This window comes from Sebastes umbrosus, chromosome 19 (genome assembly GCF_015220745.1).
Source record: "Sebastes umbrosus isolate fSebUmb1 chromosome 19, fSebUmb1.pri, whole genome shotgun sequence".
Classification (NCBI taxonomy): domain Eukaryota; kingdom Metazoa; phylum Chordata; class Actinopteri; order Perciformes; family Sebastidae; genus Sebastes; species Sebastes umbrosus.
The window spans coordinates 12,163,383-12,188,690 of record NC_051287.1 but is presented as its reverse complement, the minus strand read 5'-3'; the positions used below and the strand labels follow the sequence as shown (position 1 = coordinate 12,188,690).

Sequence of the window (25,308 nt, the reverse complement as noted above, 5' to 3'; positions counted from 1 at the left end):
TGATATCTTTGAATTTGATTTCAGTTTATGATTCTGTGTACGAGCCAGGCTCAGCAGAAGAGGCTTGTATAACACACTGTAGATTAAAAAAAGACAAAGAAACAAATCCTTCTTTTTCACAACAGATTTTATTGTGGTTGTTTTTGAATGTTTGTTCTTTAGTAGTGGTTCCTCTTACATCAGATTCGCCGCATGGGTAGAGGAAATATTGCACACAAACATCAGAAAGCACTAAGGAATACTTTCACTTGAAACTAATTGCTAGAAGTTACATATGAGTTTGGGAAAAAGGGGGCAGAGAGGATGCAAGATCACAAGACAAATATACCACACAGCTGCAGACAAACATTATTAAAGTTCTCCCGAGAGAAAGATGAGGAGAAAAAGGCATAGATAAATAGACAGAGAGAGAAAAGAGAGGAAGTGTAGAGAAAGAAGAAATGTCAGTTCAGAGTTTGTAGGTTTGTTGTTGGTTATGGTGTTGGTTTGAGGTTCCCCTGCAGGTAAACTGGTCTATAGTGGTATCATGAACACCTGACATCATTTCAGAAATATCCGGTGAGCCTGGTGAGTCGATTGATTAACCCAAAGTAACAAAGCCTGTCATCATCGAGTTGTGATTTGTATTTTCCAGAAGGTGGCCTGTCAAAGTTGATCAGTGGCCTCTGTACTGTTCGTCTGGTTTGTGTCATGTACGTGTTTAAAGTGTCTAGTTTTTGTTTTACATACTTTCATCTAAAACACACTCACTCTCACCTCTGTGTGCTGCCTTCTCTCAAGACTACGCCTCTCCTGGAAACTGTTTGACCTTTTCATCCCGGCTAAAGGGGAGAAACTCTTCTGTCCCAATACATTTTCAGCCTTCAACCTGAAAAACTACTGCACTGCATCAAGTGTTGTATCGATACAGTGCACATTTGTACGCCGTTTGAGTTACCGTAGTATACAATGTCATGGCACAACTTGCAAAAAATCATAAAAATGCTCCTTACATGTGTTTATTAAGCGTAGCCCTGTTGTTCTTAATGTAAGTCTGAGCAATTAAAAAAAAAAAGAGAAACAAATACTAAAATATCATGCATGTCTTCCAACCACTCCATCGGCCACAAAGCTATTTATAATTATAGTACAATGCTTTAGAAAAACAAGACATTTGAAGGTTTATGAAAATATCCTGCCTCACCAGCTTTCCAATGGGAAAAGGCTAGCTCCCCATAGCTCAATGATTACATAAAAACAAGTATAAGAAATAAGATCTTCTCTTTTTGAAATCAATTAAAATATGTAAATAAAACAGACAATCTGAAATAAAAGGCAAGCCTTTTTGGAAAGCATTGTGGAAATGATAAGATTTTACAAGGCAAGGGAGAGCATTCTGAAGCGACTTCCTGCTGCGCGGTGTAAAAGGCTATCTGGACAATCAAGCACAATAAACTAAATTTAACATAATAAATTAATCAGCAGCAACAAACACCAGATTTAAAACCATCCATTTAAAATCAAATAAAACCCATCTGACTTAAAAACATAAGGTTTCGCAATGGTAGGGGCACTTAGTCTCGCCCGTGATGAATAAAGTCAGACATCATATTAATGCTAATCAGGGTTGAGTATCCTTTCAAGTTAATTCATATCTGTCATCATTCAACTATCCATTTAACAGTCCATTTTTGGATTGACGTTACCTGCACACTCTTCTGCTAGTTGCACCGGTTCTTATACATTCATTTTGACTCCCTAAGGCAATAACAGAAAACATGTTGTTTTATCCTTTGGTGTGGATAACAGCCACTATTCAAGAATATACCATATAGAGGGATGTTTTGTTCCTCGACAGTAGTTAAATTGTTTAAAAAGCTCTCATGTATTTTGATCTGGGGATGCAGAAGAAACTCAATACATCAACAACAACATCATTATTTGTTCTGTACCAGAGTTAATTGGACAATCATGGCTTGGCTAGTTTTATTTGGTTTTTAATTTCCTCCCAGCACAATCCATTTATATCTAAAAATCACATTGAGGATGTCTTACTTTATATAGAAAACATTGTCCTTTGCATGGAGCCCCTCAAAGCTAATTTGTACTAGTGTTAGTCCTCATTGTAGCTATTTATTTTTTCAGGGTTTAGTACACAAGAAGTAGCATTTTAGCATATAAGTGTTTAAGTGGCTGCTTAGGTTTTATGCTACATGGGTTTGTTTTCTTCCTCGAATAATGATCCCTCTCATTATCAGCCACTAGGCCTCCTGATCTCTTGCTGAACAGGCCTACATCTCTATCTTACAAGCCGGGAAGGACTCGTCCTGCATGACGACAGTGCTGCTGCTGGCCAGGACCATGATGTTGAGCTCCTGCTGCTTGTCGTGGGTCTCTTGGTACCACTCCCTCATCACGTCGGTGTCATGGGTGGGAATCAGAGTGACCTGACACCAGAGAGGAGGGAGGTTTCTATAAGCTCCAGTATTCAGAGAATTCAAGTATCATCCTTATAACTAAAAAAATATCTTCTATGTCTTTCTGTCTCTTCTTCCCTTTTGATGTTTGCATGCAGAGTTCAGTAGTATAACTAGCAGGATTTTAACAGAGAAAAGAAAATATGGAATGTTATTTCAAATACGTCAAATACAGACACTTTGTCACGGCCGTCGGCGTTCGATACTACTGCAAAAGGGTGCGCAAACAGGGCGGACGGAAGGGGAGGTGGATGTGCCCAACAATACAGGGCTTTCATCCAGTAGACCGCTGTTCGTGTCCCGTGCGTTACGTTTCATATTCACTTTACAATCAGCTGTTTGTTCGTGTCCCGTGTTCACAACGACAAGTCACATTTTCACTGTGCAGACAAAATTTGAAATCCAACCATGTTGTTTTTTTCTTGACCTAACTAAGTGGTTTTGTTGCCTAAACTTAAGCAAGTGTTTTTGATTAATTCACAACATTAAGCGTGTGTTTACTGCGACCGAAAAGTGATGCTGAAGGGTCTGACAAAGCATCGGTATGTGACGATTTGGGATGAGAATGTGTTGAATATACTAAATTCTAATCTATATGCAAATGTGATGATAAGAGGACCAAAGAGCCAGTCAAAGTTCATTCATAAACATTGCACGGCAGCTCGCTGCAGGCCGCACTTCTCTACTGCTCTGGTGGGAATTCGGCATAATCTAAATGCAAACCTGATGAACAGTGGACCAAAGAGCCAGCCAAAGTTCAGATATAAATCATTGCAAAATTTGCTCATAACTAAAAAATCTATTGACTATTGTCTTTATACATTCAAACCCTTCTGGCACCTTGAAATTTATTTATGTCAATAAAAAAACTAAATAAATAACACATGGTATTCCAGTTACTTTTACAGCATGACATCAATCATATTACTACTTACCTGCAAATTGTTTCCCCACTGGGCCTTTCCTTCCAGCAGAGAATCAAGGACAGCCCTACTGGGCTCCTGAGCTGTCGGATCGTTGCCACTGACCACATAGTAAGAGGAGCGCACCCGCTTAAAGAACTCAGCATCCACATTCTTGGCATTGCAGTGATTAGGGATGTAAACCAAATCCATGTACATGGGAGGACAGCTGGGCAGAGATGCCACACCTGATACCTTTCCACTGCCAGTACCTGAAAGAGGTAAAAATAAACCCATCTCTTTGATAAGTTCTCAAAAAATATGAGCAGATCATGTAAAGTTATATAAATGATGACAATGAACAAATAGTACTCACCCGATGTGGCACTTTTTACACCTCTGGATGCAGAGGTATTGGTTGCATTTTTGGCATCTTTCCCTTCTCCAACACTTTTCTTCGGAGAGGAAGTCTTTACGTCCTTTACTTTTGATAGAGCAGTCTTCCTGGCTGGTGAGGAAGACTTTTTCACAAGCTTTTTCTTCTTGGGCCTTTCTCCTCCATCTGTATTAGCATTGTGGAGGTTTTCTTCAGCCTTAAGGGCCTCTGGGTCCACCATGCAGACGTCATGGTGGCCTGAGGATGGAGCAGAGTCCCTGAGTGCCACCGGAGGAGGATCGGCATGCCTGTAGGTAAGTGTTCTGTCAGTAGGCAGAGTCTCAGAGTCGTCTTCAGAGTCAATGTTAGCATCTGCTGTAATGGAGGGGCATTCCTCTGTCCCTGGTGGAACATCTGAATCCGTCTGGGAGGGGGCAGATTCACTGATGGATGTGGGTGGGGTCTCCTCACACTGCTTGGCGGGAAGCTTACCTCCTGGAGGTGGGGGCCCTCCTGCTGACTTGGTCAGAGGCTTCTCCTCATCCATGGCGTTCTCTTCATTGATGAAGTATTCTAGAGGGTTCGGGTTGATGAAAGATGGGGACAGTTCTGTCTTGGGGTGACGATACTCACATGAAGTGACTAGGCAGAGGTCGACATCTGTCTTAGATGGAGCAGAAGGGCTCTTCTTAGTGGAGTCTGGGTCCCTGGAGCCACAGGCAGAATTGTAATAACACGGATCAGGGGAGAGAGGTAGATATGATGGAAAGGGAACTTTGGGGCTCACAGGGGATTTTGCCTCAAGTGTAGAATCATCACATTTAAAGGGATTTGTCTCCTTTGCCGGGGAAAAGATCTCTTCTCTTGAAAAGGTAAAAGGCGCTGATGGGGAAGCAGCTTTGGGAGGTGAGGGTGACTTGTCATATTTCTGCTGTGTGTCAGATTTATTTTTAATGCTCTCCACAGATGGTGAAATTGGGCTGGTGCTGTCTTTAGCTGGGGGACTTCCTAGCACTGGGGATGGCTCATTGGAATGCGGAGAGTGGGTGAGAGAGGATGCCTTTGGGGTGACCGGAGACTTGTCTGTCTGCTCAGCCACGGCATGTAGCATCTCTGTCATCTGGCATGGGGTTGTAACAGAGGGAGTGGACTGAGATGCATCTGATGGGGTTGCACAAGTGGCATGGATTGGATCGCTCTCTTCAAAAAGAAAAGGCTTCTCCACTGGAGAACTATGGTCTTCAAATGGTCTTCCATCTGAGGGGCTGTAGTCAACCTCAGTCGGGCCATTCTCTGCAGCACGTGAGCTGCCTCCCACAGATGGATGCTCTGGAGATTGCTTACTAAAGTCCAGGGCTAAGGAGTGGTCTGGGGACTCCTGGCCGAACTCTATTGACATGGTGGAGTGCTCTGGGGATCTTGTGTCCTGTGTTCTGCTTTTTGCCTTTGGTGAGATGTCTGGGGAGATAGACATGGGCCTTGGGCTGTCTCCCTTGGTTGGAGATCCCTCGGCTTCCTGGAAGGTGGTTGGGGTCTGAACCACGGAGACTGACAAAGAGTCATCTACCTCTGTTGAATGAGGAGAGCCTACCTCAGCATGAAGGGAGGGAGAGTCAGTGGTGGGTTCTGGGAAGGAGCTGGTGGCCAGAGAGGCGGTGGATGCTGAAGCTAAATGTGAAAAAGTATCTTCTGCTACAACCTCCTCCGGAGGAGTTCCTGACTTGTCTGATGTGGTACCCTCTGAAATGGACATTTTACTCTCTTCTTTGAAAGCTGTGAAAGGATTAGTGTCTAATTCCTGTTTGGTCACTGGTGCTGAGGACAAGATTGAATCTACAGTTTTCTTCTCATCTACATCGAAGAGTGACTTTTCCATCTTCGTTGGGGAATCGCGTTCAGTTGGAGTCGGGCTTTTTGGAGAGGACATTACCTTCTCTAAGGGGGAGGAACTTTCTCGTTCTGGCTCATTAGGCTCTGGAGTACCTTTATTGGAAGCATCCTCTTTATCACTTGTGACCTCCACAATTACTGGGCCCTGTGCATCGTCTTCTGACACAAGTGGTAGGGCTCCTCCTCTCTCATCTACTGGTGACTGATAGTAAGGTGTGTGACCAGAGGACTGAGGCGAGCTAGCTCCTTCCAATGTCTTGTCATCTGGGCTGATGGAGGGATCGGCTGCTGCCCTGGCCATTGTGGTTGACAGTTCTATTGGAGCAGCAAACAGGGATGGAGAATCAAACTTGTCCTTGCGGTCCACTGAAGGAGAACGCACAAGAGGTGATGTTGCGGAAGTTGAACTGAGTCTACCTAAGTCTGTGTCACATGACTCTTGAGCTGTGGCAAACCCTTCAGCTTTCCCTGCAGATGGAAACCCCTTCGATAATTTATCCTCTTCTAGTGATGAAGGGGGAGATATCGTGGAAGCGGAGTGGTCGTAGTCCTGGCCTTCTGTGGCATCACTCTGAGAGCGATCTGACTCTGGCATATCCGCAAGTGGAGACAGCTTCTTCCTATCAAACTCTCCAGATGCTGATGCCACGAACCTGCCAAGGTCCTGTGAAGGAGACTCATCATTGGTGTTTTCGTCGCTCATAAGGTCCCTAGGGGTCAACATCTCATCCATTGGAGTAGGCACACTGGAGATCTCAATAGTGGACTGGGTGTGGCCAGATGTGACGGTGTAATCCTCGGGGGGTTCGTCTCTGTTCTCATCATCTGAGGCTGTTGAGCTCTCAAAGCCAACTGGAAGCATTTCATCATGGATAGATGCAGCCGGAGAAACAGGCGAGGACACTTTGGGTGAGGCTGATACAAACAGATTACGTTTCTCTGTTTCTCCCTCACTTACTTCTACATTTTTATTAGTTACATCATAGTTGTCTTCAACACTATCCCCTGGTTTGACTTCTTCATCTCTGTCTTGGTGTTCATCTTCACTGGGAGTAAGCTTTTCTGGTTCCGCTCTCTGTGGTTCATAAACTTCTTCGGTCTCTCCTTTTTCTTCATAATCCCCTCCCTCCTCCATTACAGTGCCTTCATCTTCAAACTTCTCATTTACACTGCCATTGAGTTTCCCCTTGAGAGCTTGTTCTTCTGGAGTCTCTCCATTGTCTCCTTCAGCCTCCGTTGTAGTTATACCCTCATCCACAGACTCTAATGCCTCAGGTGACTCTTTGGTTTGCATTATTTCTTCATGGTGGATAATCACAGCCTCTTCTTCCTTAATTTGTTGCACTGTCGCATCATCCTCTACAAACTCTTCAGCTTTGAGCTCCTCAAAATCCTTAGTGAGGTCCTCTGGTGTGGACATCAGAGATCTTACTACTTCTGGGTCTTCTGCAACAACAGCTGCACTCGCTGCAAGTTTGCCACTATCGACCTTTGTCTCCTTCTTTGTCACCTTTGGCTTTCCTTTGTCTTTTAACTTTGACGGGGTTCCTGGGTCTTTCTTTGAAGCATTGTCTTTCTTCAGTGGCTTTGGTTTTGGTGCAAGACTCTTTTCTTCACCCACAGCAGTCTTTTTTATGTCTTTAAAGGGCCTTTTGGCATCTTTCTTTTGCTCTTTCTTTTCTTCCTTCTTCTCCTTCATAGGTGAGTCTCTTCTGAAATCCTTTTTTATAACTTTCTTTGCCTCCTCTTTCTTGACCTTTTCATCCTTTTTAGCTTCGTGTTTGGGTGTATCATCTTTCTTCGCTACTTCTTTTTTAACCTCTTTTTTCTTTTCCACAGACACTTTGGTCTCCTTTTTAGCAATCTTTTCAACTTTGGGTTTTATTTCAGACTTCTTTTTTTCTGGAGTCTCATTTTGGGCTGTTTGCTCTGCCTTTGCTTTTGATTCTTTCTCAGGTGCCTTTGCCTTCTCCTTTTTCAGCGGGGCCTTTTCTTTTTTCTCAGTCTTTTGTGTTTTTTCCTGTGATGATTCTGCATCTGTCTTTGCCTTTTCTGGTGCTTCCTCCTTTGAATCCTTCCTGATACTTCTGCTTGGTGACGGCTTTGGAGTAGACTTTAGGCTCTCTTTGCTGTCTGTTCTGTGTTTCATCTTAGTTTGCTTTAGTGTTGGTGTTGACGGCATATTAGAGGACATCGCTTTCTGAGTGACAACTGGCTGCTTCAGGAAGTCCAAGTGCTTTAGCTTTTCTAAACCTTCAAAGACGTGATGCTGGGTGGAATTTCCAGGAAAGAGAACACGCACAACTTTATCTGAGGGGTTTGCCGGGTGCCACACGATGAGTGAAGAGATGGAAGTCAAGTAAGAGACGGGGAACTCAGATTCTTTTCCATTTGGCAGCAGAATGGAGGCGGTGTCTTTCTCACTACCTGTCCACTGCTTCATAAAGTGCTGCATCTCCTTGCTGTTCCTTGATGGATTAAGCACATACATCTCAAGCTTTCCAACACCCATTTTCTGAAAAAGTATGAGTGGTTCTATAGTGTTTCCAACGGGCCTTTGCAAAGGCTCTAACCTCAAATTTAGCTTGGTGAGGAACTGCTGAGTGAAAGCTGCCTCCTCAACATTCCTCCGCACTCTGTAGTTAGGTTCAGGGTTATCCAGGTTTTCAGGAAGATTCACAAACACAATACCAATATCTGGAGAAATCATGTTCTTCACCCAGTCGCTGTTAGCTGTCGAACCCTGTGACTGCTCCTCTTCAAGCTCTGAAACCTTCCTCTGCAGCATGCTATTGATGCCTGGCAGGTTGTCGTCGCCGATGTGGGTCATGAGAATGGAGTCCACCCGGTCCAGATGTCTCACCAGCTTCCAGAAGCAAGACTTCCTGTCTGAGCCTCCGTTAATGAGCATGTTGAAGCCATTGACAGCAAAGAGAGCGGAGTCACCGCTGCCAGCAGGGAAAATGTAACAGCATGGCTTGGAGAGTTTGAGGAATCCACCTGAGGTGGGTGGCTCTAGCATGTCAAAAGGAGATGGGATCTCTACTGATTCAGATAAATACTCTGTGAACTCTGAGAGGCCCTCCATTTCAGGGAGAATGAGAGTGGAGTTTAGTTTCATGTTAATGAAGTCCTGCAGGTTGTGTTTGTCCAAGTTGGAGTTTTTCCACTCGCCATGTTCAGGACAGGAGAGTGTGAGGTTGGCTTTGTTTGCCGGGTGAATGGTGCTGAGCAATTCACCAATCTGTGCATGAGAAAAATGAAGTGGCTTTAATTTCTAATATGTCGGAGTACGTAATGAAATGAATAGTGCTTTGCAATCACAGTTTCAGTATGTGTATATGTGCACTCCTGTACTGTATGTATGTCAAGTTTAGAGACTATTATGTAATGCTAGAAAGGTTTTTTTGTGGAGGGTAACCACCAAGCATTTCTTGTTTTATTTAAAGGTGCTAAATACGGGATGGGGAGCATTTCTATTGCCTAAGAGCTAACAGTGTTTACTGGAGGGTGGGTGCTGCGCATCCGTGACGACGCCGTCGGTCGGGACGGTGTTATCAGCTGTAACCGCCGTATGAGAGCAGTGCAGAGCAGCGGCTGTGAGCTAGCCAGTGGGGCACGCTCACATGCACGATCATGCACTAAAAACACACACGGCTGGCGAGGAGAAGCTCTGATTACAACACAGAGGGAGAACGACTTCATTCTCTGCTCAGGTAGATATTACTATACTATATCTTTATGTAGCAAATAACTGTTTGCTGCTATATTAATGCTCTGGATATCAAATTTAGCACCTTTAAAGGGTTTTACTGTCAAAAATATATAATTTTCTCATTCTATAATAACTTTCGCCAAAACTAAACATTTGAGTTTTTTTTCATGTGGAAAACTATTACAAAACTATTTTATTACAATTCATCACATTGGCTCACCTCTTGGTCGGTGAATATGTCTATGAATTTGAAGAAAGAGAAAGATCCAGACTGAAGAATCAGCTCCCCGCTGTTTTCAGAGCATTGCCCTGAGAGTACCAGGAGCTTGTGTCTGGCAGTGTCTGAGATCATCAAACGAACCTGGAAATTAAAAGAAGTAAATGACATGATAGCGCACCATTGACTTTGATTGAAAGTACATGTAAAATACGTTAAAGAAATATTGAGAAAAGCAGTAAACAAGTAATTTACTTATTGCAACTGCTTAAGAAAGAAAAAGAGAATACAAAGCCTTGCTGCTGCTGCTGCAATCAGCTTAACGATTTAGTGCACTCAAATCCATTAGCTAATTAGCTGACGTTCACTCTGCTAAATTTCTTTTCAACCCTCTATCACTTGCCTCTCCTCTCTTTCCATTTAATTTTTTTTTGTACTTCAACGTCAGCTGTTCTGGGTGGCTGGCCAGGTCAATCCTGCTGTGCTGTGAGATATTAGTAATGCACAGTTTGACTGCAGACATGGCTGTGGGGGGCTGGAGGCTGAAAAGGAGCAGCGACACAAGAGAAAATCTTGTGTCATCTGTGCTCCAGACCCTCCTATGTCTTCCCTCCCATCAGAACGTAGCAAGAGCTTCACTGTAATAACTAAAGGTGAAAGGCTGCACTTGTTATTCTAGCTGTAAATGATGCATTAGTCTTGTCCCCTTGAGCTCCTAATTGCTTTTTTATTCCAACCAACTGCAGCAAACAGCAGTGCCTATTATGAGGGAGGATAATTGGCTAAAACACGGTGGACAGTCAAGGCTGAATAATAATCCTTTTCAAGCTGTAATTGCTTTGTAAATGTGCATTTATTTAATGTATTTGTGAGTCATCCCTCCTTGATAAGAGGATGGAGGAATAAATACAAATATACAGAATAAGGGAGAGGTTGTCAACAACAATTATAGCTCATTTTACCTCGGTACTGACTGCGTCATCTGATGGGTTGATAAGCACCACCGTCTCTAGGACATTACTTTTATGGTGAAGGATCCTCTGCCCTGCAAAACAAAATAGAAAATAGTTAGAAATGAAAAAAACAAAAAGCCCAAAACATGAAGATATTCAATTTACCATCACATAAGAAGAAGAAAACCAGCAAATATTCACATTTACCAAACTGGAAGGAGGGAATTTCTTAGCAGTTTTACTTAGAGAAATTACTGAACATAGTTTAAATGATAATTAATGTTTACTAATTATTAGTAATGCTATAATTGATGCTATTTTAACAGTTTATTGTTGCACACATGATACAATTTTATACACTTTGTACATAAGTATTTGTTAATGATTAAGATATAATTTGTAAACCTTAAAGAAATTGTTTGTAAAACATCTATAAACATTACACAGATAGATATTTGTAACACTTTGTTAATGGTTAATAATTGATTTGTAAACCGTCTATAAACATTATTTGGACAGCTAAATTATAAAGTTGCAACTGATTATAATACCTTGTTAAATGGTTAATAAATACTTTGTAAAGCATCTATAAAAATTATTTAGAGAGATAATTAATACTTTGTTAAAGGTTAATAAGGTTTCTAGTGCATTTATCTATGTAATGTTTATAGATGTCTTACATACAATTTCTTAAAGGTTTACAAATCATTTGGTCATCATTAACAAATACTTAATATAGTATATAAAATGTTAAAATGTGTGCAACAATAAACTGTTAATAAATAGTTTACTAATGTAATCAGAATTTAATTGTTATCGTCTCTTATCTGCTATGATACAATATATGACTTATAAACTAATTATTTCATATCACACAAACTAATGATAAAATAACAGAAATTATAGCATTACTAATAATAAGTAAAGATTATTATCATTTCATTGTTTGTTAATTTACCATTAATAAATTATGGTTATGATTAATTGATTTTCAAAATAGCTGCAGGTTAATTTTCTGACGATCAGTTAATCAACTAATAATCAATACAAAAAGACCCAATCATTGTTTATTCTCTTTGTATAATGGGGACTAAATATGGTTTAGTCTACTTTGCCATAACTAACATTTAGATAAAGATAGAAAATGAACAGTGGGGTGTGACAGGCTCATAATCAATCATCCTCTGTTTTGGATGATTGATTATGATAATGACAGTGATCCCACTGTGTCTGTGTCTCTGTGTGTATTAGGGGGGTTTTCCTCTGGTCCAGGGTTTCTCTAGCATCATTATTCACCCCAACGCATCAAGTTTCACTCATTCAATCTCTTTGTTTCTTCTTCTTGTTATCCCGTTTCTTTTTGAATACATGAATCACTGAATTCCCCTTTGAGCCAACTGACAAAAGACTTGTTTTAGTTTGTTAATTTAGATGAATTTCCGCTGGTAAAAAAACAAAGAAAATGCTGCTGCTATCCTTCTGCGAATAAGACAAACAAAGAATACGCTCCCTGTTAGGTTCAGAGGGCAGTGGGGTGTTGCTTGAGCTTAAAATTCAGAAGACAGAGCGTGCCTCGTCTCCAGAGACGTGACACTGCAGCAGCTATCTGGCTGCTGGGCCGATTCCTCCATATATATTTCATATAACAGATTCTCATTATGGAGCACACAGCCATTAACCCTGCCGCCTCCTCCCAGAGGGCTGTCGCTCCATAAGGAAGAACCCCTTCATTCACTGCTTTTAATAGTGAACTGGCTCCTGTACAGTACATCACTATTAGCCTCTAATATTCTGGGGAGTTGAGTGATGGTAGAAATAACGACTCTTTACCCACTTGTCAACCCTTTAGTAGCTACAATATTGCACTCCATTTGTTTTATGGAGTTAGTTGTCTGGAGGGAATAATATTCCTGGTGTGACTTTGATTTTGAGCTTTCATATAAATTCAGTATCATGGCATAAATGACAAAAACAACATCGCCATTTTCTTTTTTTTGGGTGGGGTGGGTGTTTAATTTGCAATTCTTTTCTGCAAGTTCAGCTTCAAAATGTCTTAAGATCTTGTTGTCTCTTTCCAACAATATAATCAAATATAATTAATATCAATAAACTGAAGGTTAATTCAAATAAATGAACAAGCCAACACAAATCAGCCTATTCTCATTCCCAGGGTGTTAAATACCGAGGCTAAGTCACGGCCGTCGGCGTTCGGTACCGCCGCACACGGCACCCTTTAGCGCCAGTATTAAACGCACGAAAGCTGTACATTTTAATCATATTGTGCATGTAAAAGCCCAACTAGGGACCAGAATTGAAAATTAGCGATAGCTATAAACTCTGTGCAGCTCATCAGTTTCATGCCCTGTATTGGAACTATGTTAGATTGCATCGTCGCCATCAAATAAAATAAGAATTAAAGTCAAATCCAAAATGTCATGTCTTGATTTTTGAGCCTTTGCATGTGCATTTTATTATCAGTTTGAAGCAGAGCTTTGTGTCAGTCTAATCCCAAACCATCATGTCTCTGGGAGAAACCAGCTTCACTCAGCTTTGTTCTGAAGGAGCAGCAGTCTTAAACTGATGATCTGCAGCTCCTCCATAAGAACAAGGAACTGAGGAAACAGTTTTCAGTGGTCTGTGAAATGAGAGGACACTCAATCGTTCATCCTGTCATGCTATTATACACAAGCCATTGCTAATGTAATAGAAAAGCATTTTTCTTTGTTTGTCACTCTGTGGGTTACGCCCCGCTTACCGGCATTTCATGTGATGAGACAGAAAGTACAGTCTGTACTGAGGACTAGTGAAGCACAAGGCAGCAACCATTACCACCACCATCACCACCACCACCACTACCATTACGCTGCCAAATTACCGTGTGTCTGAGCCAACCTCGTCAAAAAATGACACATTGTGCACTGGGGCTTGCTTGACCCTGACAATTACCTTGATCGATATGAAAACCCCTTAATGCCCAGTGCGTCTCTGTCTCAGCGGGAGGCGAGGTAATGTCACATGCATCACTGAGCATTCTCCTCCTGGCTGAATAGAAAGTGCAAGACTGGTATAGCCTGCCTGCCACAGACTGAACCAGACAGGGGGAACATCGATGTGGATGGCACCGCACCAGAAATAGATCAGTGGAACAACTAAATTCAGTGCCTCCTTCCTTTGCATCCAAAAAAGTCCTCACATGTTAGGATTATAGATCAATCACTGCAGGGTGGATGCCCTGTATGTGTCAGCACCTTTCTCCTTCCTGTCAGTTCCTTTTCCACCGCAACAGAACAATCGACCACGGTGACTTTCAGCAGCAAAGATGGGGCCCCCCCCTGAGCACAACGTTCAATGTCACTTGTTCCACTGCCCCTACACAACTGGATTAAAAAGGGAACTGGTATACGTAATATGTCTGGTCATGGAGCTGTTGAGCCGGCCGACTCACGTTTTAAGCTCCTTTACAGCTGTTATCTTTAGGAATTAACTTCCAAATGACAACCAGGTAGGAGAAAGACAATAATTACAACATTATTATGTCTTCCCACTACTCGTTTCTATTCCTAATTCTTCCAGCAATGAATATGAAGGGTATTGCGGCTTGATAGATGCGTGACTGATCAATCAATCTGCTGATTTACTGTTACAGAACCGACCGGATCACTGATTAAATAGACATCTAGAGAACACGGGATCGTATTTGTGAATCAGCAGGATCTTTATCTCGGACAAATTCATTTGTGAAAGTCAACACAATTATTATTTTCTATCGATCATAAGCTGCAATGTTGTCTTCAACAATCTCCTAAGAGTGGATTTGCGGTTTAGAGAGAGCCTTTTTAGGCTTTAGTGCTGATTGCATTGAAGGCAGAGCTAGTGCTGGGAAATCTATGTGTAACCAGAAGTATCATATATCCATCATGGAGACACTGGAGGTCTCCTGTCTTGCCCCTTTTGCCCTCCCTTCTCCTCCTCCCCACTGTGGGGTCCAGGCTTCCTGTGCGCTAATGCAGCGTGATGGATGGCATATCATCTGTCAAGCAGACAGATAATTGTATTCGTCATCCTCCGCCCGATACCACCTGCTGGTTTGTGTCTTCCTGATCACTGAGCCCTAAACAATGAATGCACTACAAGCTAAAAGGTAAACACATATAACTATTTATTGATTTTTATTTTATGAAATTATACCTCACACAAAGTCAGCTGTTCAGCTTCCTAATCAACCATCTTGATCCTGAACTAGAATTACCACCACGCGGTTGTATGCCTCCGCCAGCCCGTCAAGTTGCAGTTTACATCCATGTCTGTCCAAAATGTCATCACTTCATCATTTTATCCTGTTAGACATTTGTGGGAAATTGTCATAATTAGCATATGAATTCTTGAGTTATGGCCAAAAACGTGTTTTTGTGAGGTCACAGTGACCTTTGACCATTGCGTTTACGAGAACGGGACGAACGTGAGGTCATAGTAACCTTGACCTTTGACTTTTGACCACCACAATCTAATCCTTGAGTCCAAGTCGATGCCTGTGCCAAATCTGAAGAAATTCCCTTGAGGCGTTCCCGAGATATCACGTTCACAGGAACGGACACGCTAGTTTGCTTTCTTGGCGAGAGTTAGATTAGAAGATTGATACCCTACTCAAGTTACTGCTCCTGGCCAAGAAATACTGCGACAAATGCGTCATTGTTTTTGTGCAGATTAAACAAACCAGACTTACCGTGTTGATTAGTGAGATTTGGAGATGCTGGTAGGCAGATTTTGTTGCCTTCGGACAGAGAAAGGCTAGCTGTTTCCCTAGCCTGGCTTTGTCTTGTAAGCGAAGCTAAGCTAAGCAGCGTCATATTTAGCAAACGTACATGAGAGTGGTACATTGAGTTTCTCATCTAACTCTCTGAGAAGAAAGTGGATAAGCGTATACCAAAAGTATTTAAAGCACTTTATTACACTGCATAGTTGAATACTCGATTCTGATTGGTCAATCACGGCGTTCTACGGTCTATTATTTCTTTATAGCAGACCGTTGCTATGTATAACGGACCGTTGCTATGGGTGCGGTTCTGATGTCGGACTCTGTTGTACTCTTTTTGTGTCAAATTATTGATTTCTTAAGTAAGTAGCCGTGTAATAAGCGGGATAATGTACAGCTAGCGGGTCATTGTTGTGAAATAAACCCCTTTGGGTCAGAGTGCCATATCGCCCCTGAAGAGGTTTATTTCACAACAATAACCTGTTTGCTGCACATTATCCCTTACTTATTTTGTGTTTTAAACAGTGATACATGGGTAATTCACAAGATTCAATTCAAAGTACACTTCCATGAATGAAAAAATTGCAACTTTATTCAGGGGAACTGTTCTTAATAAGCATAAAAGCCCTGCAAATGTTTCTAGGAAGCCCTTCATAAAGCAGTTCATGTAGTAAAAGTTCAAAAGACAATGAAAATCCTCCCCTTGAGAAATAGACTTGGCAAAAAGCCTGAGGTGTAGAATATACGAGAACAATCCAGTTCTACTGCGTGCAGCAACAAACCTCTTGGCGTCATTAATGTATTAATCAGAACTGAATTTCTTTCTGTTGCTTCTATCTTATCCTTTCCTCCTAACCTACTCTCTGTCTTCGTCTTTTCCCCTCCCTCCTTTACTCCCTTGTTTGCTTTTCTCTCATCCTTTCTCCCTTCACAACCATTCCCCTCAGCCTCTCTGTTCCCCTCCCTTCTATATATTTTCACGGACAGACACATGCCACCGGGGATTCGACAGTGCTAATTACTCACGAATCAACTGCACATCTAATACTGGGTTGCAAGGCAACAGCACACATGGAGGAAGGAGGAGAGAAGAATGGAGGATGGGGAAAATGGTAAAAAACAAGGTTGGATGAAAGGGGAGTGGGGTTTTTGAGTCTCTTTGAATTCTATATATAAATCTCCATGTTTCACCTCTCTCATTGTATTTCACCCCTGTAAGCCCAATTCTGAGATTTGATATCACCGCATTAAAATAAATCAGTCTGATTTAGTCTGCAGCGGCCGGATCAATCTGTGGTGAAGTACGAAGCCCTGCTGGTCAGATCCAATATGGAGCGGTGCCAAGCAGAGGCTTTAACTGCTGCTGAGCATCAAGGCCATACTGCCCACTGACAGACCACATGTCCGTCCACACTGGATCTCTTCCATCTTTTAGAGCCCCTCCCTCACCTTGCACACAATATCAGCATACAACAAAATGCTGAGAGGGCGTATCCCTGCAGGGACAGGTAATAAAACCCCTCTGCTTAGTGTACTGCGCGAATGTTATAGCTGCAGTGTTACACTGCTGTATAGTGCAGTGTTGGAAAGTATATTTACTCAAGTACTGTACTGTAGTTTTGAGGTAGTTGTTCAGTAGTCAGTCATTTTAATCTGGAATTTAAGTTGTATTTTCTCATCAGAATTGAAAAATATCTATCGACTAATTACAACATTTTCTAATGTCACATTTTTCATAATCATAGTGCAACAACTTGCTGTATTTTTCTTGTTACAAGATACAGTAACTCATTTCTAAAACATTTTTTAAACATTTAGATTAAAAACAGGTTGAAATATTCAGACTGCATTGCAAAATGTTTCGGATTCAGTTTTAGACAGAAGGGTCTTTATAAATTTTGAGGTTTTGCTGATTAACTGCCCATCACTTAATAAAATACTTAAAATCACCTCGACCAATTACAACAAAACGCTTCTCATGCATCAGTGATAATAATTCTTAAATTATATATAACATATTCTACAGTTTACTTGGCTATTAATACTTATGTACTTTTACTTAAGTGAGATTTTGAACGCAGGACTTCCAGGAGTATTTTACATTGTTGTATTATTACTTGGTTCAGACTACGTGATATCAACCCAATTATAGCCCGACACAACCGTCGCAGGGTGTCGGCTCGGATCAGGAACGACAATGAAAACAATCGTTTTATATTGTGTAGTGTGTCGTAGTAGACGACAACCGATGCCGTGTCTGGGACGCCTCACGACATCCCAACAGAAAGTCTAGCATATTAGATTTTTTTACAGCGTGTTCCGTCATGGCTGTAATTTGCCGCTCAGGCGCGTACAACTGTAAACAATGGCAAAGCAAAAGAGGAACGATGTTGGTGCTGTGAGGTGGAATTGTGAAACAGAGGAAAGATTTGTGGAGCTAACGTTATGGCAACAACACCCCAGCCTTTCTTTTTTTATTTCTCCTTGAGGGACTACCACAACAGAGTGAAAAAAGAAAAAATATGGCGTGAAATAGCAGAGGCACTTCAGCAAGCGTAGGTGAGTAGGCTACTGCCATTAGCATCAAACTTCCTTCCTGATGACATCATGCACGTTGTGAAAGACGAGCAGCGATGATTGGTCGGCCACTACAACAATTTATGACTCTCAATCGCCTAATCTGACATAGTGGCGATCGTAAACCAAGAAAAATATTGTGTAGTCTGAACCAGGCATAATGATCTGCATACTGGAAAAGTGTGTCTCACGTTTTGTTTATGCAATAGAAGCTGTTAGAAACATATTAAAGCTAGGGTCGGTAATGTTGAGAAACTAGCAAGAGTACGCTAGATTTTTAAAATTAAGTAACCGAAAAACCCAGCCCAGTGTTACCAACTCTTTTCCAATGAAAGTAGCGGCAGCACTTGCTCCAAAAGCCGGGTTTATTACAGTCCTGCGACAGCCAGACCATTTATTAGAGCATTTGATTTATTGTCTGCTGTCGGGATGTAATGAGAATTTCAACAACTATAACCAGAACAATGTTTTTGAAGAAGATTACCGACCCTAGCTTTAAAACATAATCAGACTTCTAGTGTGAAATTATCATTGAAAATATCTTTATCCAGTTTACCTCTGACGTCTGCAGAGAAACGAGCTGAGTGTCTGGAGACAAACAGCTTGAGTTCCTGGTCCAGGTTGCAGTCGATGAGGTTGGTGTCCCATGAGCGAATCCCTGCAAGATACACAAACACAAACAAAAAAATCAAGACCAAGGAGAAGAAAAGACACCAGCGAAGAAAAACATAATGTTAGCTCCTCTGTCTGAAAATGAATCAATGCACAGAGCAGACGACAGGGAGAACTTGGCAACAGGTCTCACCCACACATCTATTCTACTGATCTTTGCCTCCTGTCCATCGGAAAATCTTAGAGTGAACATGTATAGACTTGTTACTGGTTGGGCATGAGAAAAGAGATCTATAATAGGAAATATCTATAGCCCTGTGTCTGTTTTTGCCATGGGCCAGATGAGTTGGTATGCCTCCACTGAGCTGAGTCATGGTGGTATCATCCTCTTCTCATAATCATGCTGAGTCAATGCCCAATGAAGGCCTCTGTGAAGTAGAGCTGCAACAATGAATTGATTAGTTGACAGCTATCAAATTAATCACCAACTATTTTGATAATCACTTAATTGGTTTGAGTAATTTTTTAAGGAAAAAAAAGGCAAAATTCTCTGATTCCAGCTTCTTAAATGTGAATATTTTCTGGTTTCTTTACTCCTCTATGACAGTAAACTGAATATAAAAATAAAACAAAACATTTGACGACGTCATCTTGGGCTTTGGGAAACACTGATCTACATTTTTCACCATTTTATAGACCAAACAACTAATTGATTAATCGAGAAAAATAATTGACAGTTTAATCAACAATGAAAATACTCATTAGTTGCTGTGAAGGTATGTGATGACATGACTTTAAAGTGTTTATCTGTGAGGTAAAAAGACATCAAAGTTGACATCTGTTGAAGGGGTTTTACAACAGTAGGCCTAAACCAGAAATAAAGGGTGTGGTAATGATATGAGAACAAATAATCGATTAATATGAGCAACAGTGATGAAGATGATGAAGTTTTTCAAGAATAATGTTACCTGTTAATACAAAATAGATTTGACGAATGACAATTGAAAATAAATAAAATAAAATAAATAAATAAATAAAATAAAATAAAATAAATAAGCTTTATAAAATAAAATTCAACAATAATAGAAAAGCCCTTTAATACAAAATAGATTTGATGAATGACAATTGAAAATAAATAATAGATAAATAAATAAAATAAAATAAAATAAAATAAAACAAAATAAAATAAGATAAAATAAAACAAAACAAAACAAAATAAAATAAAATAAAATAAAATAAAATAAATAATAAGCTATATAAATAAAATTCAAGAATAATAGAAAAGCCCTAAAAGTGCTTGGAAAAAAAATACAATTTTGCAAAAAAAATTGGGGCAAACTCCATCTACTGAGGAAGATAGTAATATAAAACCAAAAGCTCCAGAACAGCTACTAAAAGACCTTGTGTTTAGATTTTTGCCAAGGTCACTAGTAAACTTTTGGTCTCAAGATCTGACATAATAATCTATTGAATTAACATAATAATAGAAAAATAAACTGTGACTCCGACAGGTTAAACTAAAATCAGGTGATACCCAAAAGTAAACATCATCTTCCTCTTCATGTTCTTTCCTCTTGCCTCACTTGGTTTCACACCCACACAGTAACTGCGCCATATTCTCCTCTTCCTTCTCCTCTCTCACTATAACACGGTGCATTGCACTCAGGCCTAGAGAGAGGCAGACAGACCACTGTATACAGCAGCAGCTGTGGCATTTCTAAAACGCCCTATGCTCACTTTGAAAAGCGTTCCTTGTGGCTTTCCGTAGGGACCGCAGTGCGGACCGAGCCACGCCCACCAGCCGGTGAAGGATGAGAGAGCTGGATGCAGAATGATGCTGATGATGCTGATGATGGAGAGATGTTCCCACGGGATGACAGGGGGGGGGGGTTATTAATCTATTACTGTTCCGTTGTTATAGCAAAGCAGTCATTTCATCCTCAAAACTGATTTAAAACCAGATTTATTCAGCTTTTCTTCCACAAAGAGACAGAAAGCTGCTGTATAGTCTCTTCCAGACTGTAAACTGATGCGTTGATGGGACTCTCCTGGAACAAAAGCCTGACGCACCTTGAATAAAAGCCCCGTTTTGTGCCAAGGTGCTGCAGGGAGAGAGAGAAAAAACACGCAGCTGCACTGGAGCCAAAGAAATGCGATCCGCTGCATTACTGACGCATAGTCCAGATTTTTAATGCTGAATCACTGCTGGCAGCTTTATTAGAGGAGCTGGCCCACGTGTGTGTGGATGACAACAATTGGGCCTACTGATGTTAATATGATAATCAGACTAAAGTGCTCCTTAAGTGGCAAGAAAGGTATACCTGTGGGGTTACCAGATGTGACTTCAGTTTATGGTGATGTTACAGGGAGGGGCTGCTCAATATCCCCTATAATAAACAACATCACCTCTAGTTCAAATGCTCAATATCCCCTATAATAAACAACATCACCTCTATAGTTCAAATGTTCAATATCTCCCTATAATAAACAACATCACCTATATAGTTCAAATGCTCAATATCTCCCTATAATAAACAACATCACCTCTAGTTCAAATGCTCAATATCTCCCTATAATAAACAACATCACCTCTATAGTTCAAATGCTCCCTATAATAAACAACATCACCTATATAGTTCAAATGCTCAATATCTCCCTATAATAAACAACATCACCTCTAATTCAAATGCTCAATATCTCCCTATAATAAACAACATCACCTCTAGTTCAAATGAGCCAATAAATAAGGTTATTAATGAGCCATTTGTTGTGCGTAATTGGCATCAGGCGTGCGTAAAATCAGCAGCCCTGCAGTGACTTCTTTTACAGCTATAAAACTTCTAAGCTATAAACATTTAGTTCAAGTTGTTGTGAAGATGTTTCAGCTCTCCTCCACCCTCCTCACACACAAAGCTCCCATCTTTACCTTTCTCTATGTCCGCAATGGCACACTTCAGGTGATCCTCGGCTAGGATCTCTCCGATCACCACCAGCAGGTAGAATTTGCCGTCGTTGAAGTGCTGCGATGGAGTGGAGGTTGTCGGAGACGTGCTCGTCTTGCTTTGGCCGCCTAAAGTCTCCATTTCTGCGGATTCTACCAGGGTGGCCATCCTCCTCCTCTCTCTGTCTGTCTGTCTTTATCTCCCGAACAGAAGAAGCGTGCAGGATGCTTCCAGCAGCAGCAGCCTCCTCCTCTCTTTATTCGCTGCAGTGGTCTCCAGACATACAAGTGGAGCCTTGATAGGAGTGGCCCTAGCCTTTTATACCAGCAGACATTGTGTCATTTTCGGTAACCGGGGAGAGAAGAAGAGGGCGCTGGTGTTTTTTTTTTTTTTTTCGCACACTCACTCTGCACAGCTGATGTCATCCGCAACGAATCAAACGCTTCCGGAAGTCACTGAGATCAGATGTGATGCTTTGTATTGAACATATCATCAGTGCTGGACTCCTTCTAGTATAGCTACTTGTTACAATTACGCGTTTTTATGTGGTGTGGACTACTTTTTAATCAGTGCCTATTCAAAATAAATCAAAAAGCAGTTTTATACCCAGAGCTCTCTGTATGAAGACTTGATTTAAAGGTCCCTTATTATAAAAAAGTGAGATTTTCATGTTTTTTTTATTATAAAGCAGGCTTAAGTCCTATATAAATACTGTGAAAGTATCGAAACACTCAATCCACAGGGAAATACACAGAGCCCCGTATTCAGAAACTCTGCATTTGAAACAAGCTGTCCGCAGTTCTGCCCATTCGTGATGTCACGAATATACAATATTTAGACCCTTGACACAATTTTAAATGTAAACATTCTAAATTTGTCCCAGTTTATTCCTGGTTGCAGTGGATGTGAATGTCATCAGCTGACAGGAAGTACACATGGACCCAAGCTGTTGCCTAGAAACGCAATTCTGTTGCAATTCGTGGCAATTCCGTCAAAATGCACTAAAACGGAGCGTTTCAGACAGAGGGTAAATACAGGTATATTCAGGCAGAAAGTATGAGGAAAATAAAGTTTTTTTTTAACATTATAGCATGTAAACATGTTCTAGTAGAAACACAAAATACAAGTATGAACCTGAAAATTAGCATAATGTGGGACCTTTAAAGGTTAATTTTTTTGTGATCAATTTCTTATTGGTGTTTAAGCATAATTATATAGGGTGGGGTTACAAATTCATAGATCACCATTAGAGTAAAAGAATATAATCACAAATGTCCATGTACTAATCAATACAAAATTGGCAAGTAGCTACAGAAAAAGAAAAGAAAAAACAAACAAACAAACAGGAAGAAGAAAAAACAAAACAAAACAACAACAAAAAATCATTTAAATAAAAACTTCTGCAAGTCACCTGATTCCTTGGCACTGCAATGGGCCTTCTAAATTGCCGGAGAGCCCCCTTTAGTGCTCTATTTGTCTATATCATCGGTGTTTGTTTGGTAATTAAGCTCAGTTTTCTGTGGACATATTTTGCAGAGGTGATGCTCCTGTATATGATCCCGGATGTTTATTATCTGTGGTGATAATAAGGTGGTACTTTGTTTTAATAAGGTGGACACAAAGGTTCAGAATTATAGTCTAATTCTGGGTGATACTCTAATGCCACAGTGTCATTGTGCAATTAAATCAAAGCAATTATTGCATTCAGAGCTGTGTGAGTAGTTTTTGGGTGGCATTTAATGCCTTTAGATAGTTCACAGTGGAGTAATAAGTCTAGAGATGACAGGAAATGGTCAGCGCCAACCCCTTAAACTCCTAAATAAAGCTTTAATTAATCTAATTTTATTTTATTTCAAGAATAATTCAGACTAACATCACCACAGCAGGACTGCACGGTGGTGCTGTGGTTAGCACTGTCGCCTCACAGCGAGAGGGTCGCAGGTTCAAAGGTTGCAGGTTCACCCTTCTGTGTGGAGTTTGCATGTTCTCCCCGTGTTAGCGGGTTCTCCGGTTTCCTCCCACAGTCTAAAGACATGCAGGTTAGATTCATTGTTGACTCTAAATGTCCTGTAGGTGTGAATGTGAGCGTGAATGCTTGTCTGTCTCTATGTGTCAGCCCTGTGATAGTCTGGCCTTCACCCTGCCTTCACCCAATGTCAGCTGGGATCGGCTCTAGCCCCCCCGCGACCCTGAACAAGATAAGCGGTTACAGATAATGGATGGATGGATCACCACAGCAAATTAAATATAATACAATATTAGAAATTGACCTTGTCCAAACATGCTGTTTCTGTCTTTATTCACTCAACCCTATATGCATAAAGTGTTTGGCTCCTATAACCCAACCAGCACCCTTCAGACATAAAGAGCATGGCCATGGATGTTTGATCACAGTATCCATATTTGATCTGAGGTTGGCCCTTCACAGTCTAACAGGGACTTTCAAGATATTCCCTTGAAACAAAAAGCAACTCTTTGATTGTGGAACGCTTCCATCTCACAAAAAAAAACAAGTTTTGGTATGAAAGAAATATGAAATCAGAGGGAGGTTAAAGAGGAGCGACTACAAATGAAAAGCGACGGAAAAGAAGAACGAAGATCAGAGGATTACGGTCTGTCATATTTTATCAGAAAGGAAACAGAGTGTGTGTGTGTGTGTGTGTATGTGTAGATGTGGATAATAAAAGCCATTTTATCCTATGATGTAAACATAAAAGATGCCTCCCAGGAGGATAAACTGCAGTAGCAGCTAAAATTTGTGAAAGCAGACAGACTTCAGAACCGAAGCCGACTGTTGCCGTTGCAAGAATAAAGGTCACAAATTTGACAACACGGGATACATAGATACAAAAGGATGCACACACACGCACACACATGCATGCAAAGCCTGACTTTCATGCTGGATTTGGCCCCCGGCTAGCCTCGTTAATGTGATTTGGTCTCATGGATGGGGTCACTGCAGGTGCATTATTGACTCTAACAAGACTATCAGGAGGTCCACTCAGCAGCTCATGGATGTGAATATTTCAGGGCCTTTGTGGCCTGGTGAGCTGGGCTTGGTCATATTCTCCTAAGGCCATGGTGAGGGGATGGGGGGGGGGGGCAATCAAACATTCATCATACACAACTGGGAAAGAAGAAAGGCATAAAAAATACAACAGGCTGCCACCAAAAGCCTCCCAGACACAGGCAAGGATGGGATGAACATGTGTGTTGTTTTCAGGAGGAGGGTTGATGGATCAGATCGCTATAGGATTTTGCTTGTGCACATGCATTTGTGTTTGTGTCCATGTGCAGACAAGCAGCTCAAAAAAAATGAAAATGGATGGATTTGAATAATTCAATAACCTTAAACCCTTGTGGGTCTTACAAAACATCAAATCCTGTGATGCCTCAGGTCACTTGTAAACAACAAAGATACTGTATAATGCACTGGAAACCAGAGAGATTTATTCAGTAAAGAAACAAAAGATAGAATGAATAGAAAATAATGTAAATATACACATAAAGACAGCAGTATTTGTTAGGAGAAAATTAACAAATGAAAAGTGATTTTTACCAAAGTGGGTTAAATTACAGGAGGTTGAATTAAACTTGAAAATCATTTTCAACCCCTTATACACTTATATGTCTTTCACATGGTTGATTATGTGTCTGTTACTGGTCTGTCTTTTTCATATCAAATAATTTTGCAGTTTTTTTGAACACCTGCTCTGTCCGAGCGCTCTTTGTTCTCTCATGTTGCTTTGAAAATTCACATATCAAAGTGTTGCTCGCCGCACCTCTTTTAGCTGCTAAATTCAACCTGATGTGACACACGTTGATAGCTGTGTTTTTAAGCCTGATTGAGTCACTTCAGTGTTAGCAAAGTACACAAATATAGTGTGGACACTATTTCAGAGGTGGTCCTTTCGT

The 25,308-nt window shown here is 40.9% G+C and overlaps 1 protein-coding gene across 1 annotated transcript; it reads right to left on the bottom strand.

Annotated features, from left to right (window-relative positions):
- Positions 1-109: 109 nt before the first annotated feature.
- On the bottom strand, positions 110-21,896 carry map1b (microtubule-associated protein 1B). The gene is made up of 7 exons (XM_037752953.1): positions 21,378-21,896; positions 18,396-18,497; positions 10,519-10,601; positions 9,560-9,700; positions 3,735-8,868; positions 3,392-3,630; positions 110-2,426 (listed from the first exon to the last, which is right to left on the bottom strand). Exons 1-7 carry the CDS (start codon positions 21,559-21,561, stop codon positions 2,271-2,273), a joined length of 6,039 nt encoding a protein of 2,012 aa, XP_037608881.1. The 5' UTR covers positions 21,562-21,896; the 3' UTR covers positions 110-2,270.
- Between the last annotated feature and the right edge of the window lie 3,412 nt (positions 21,897-25,308).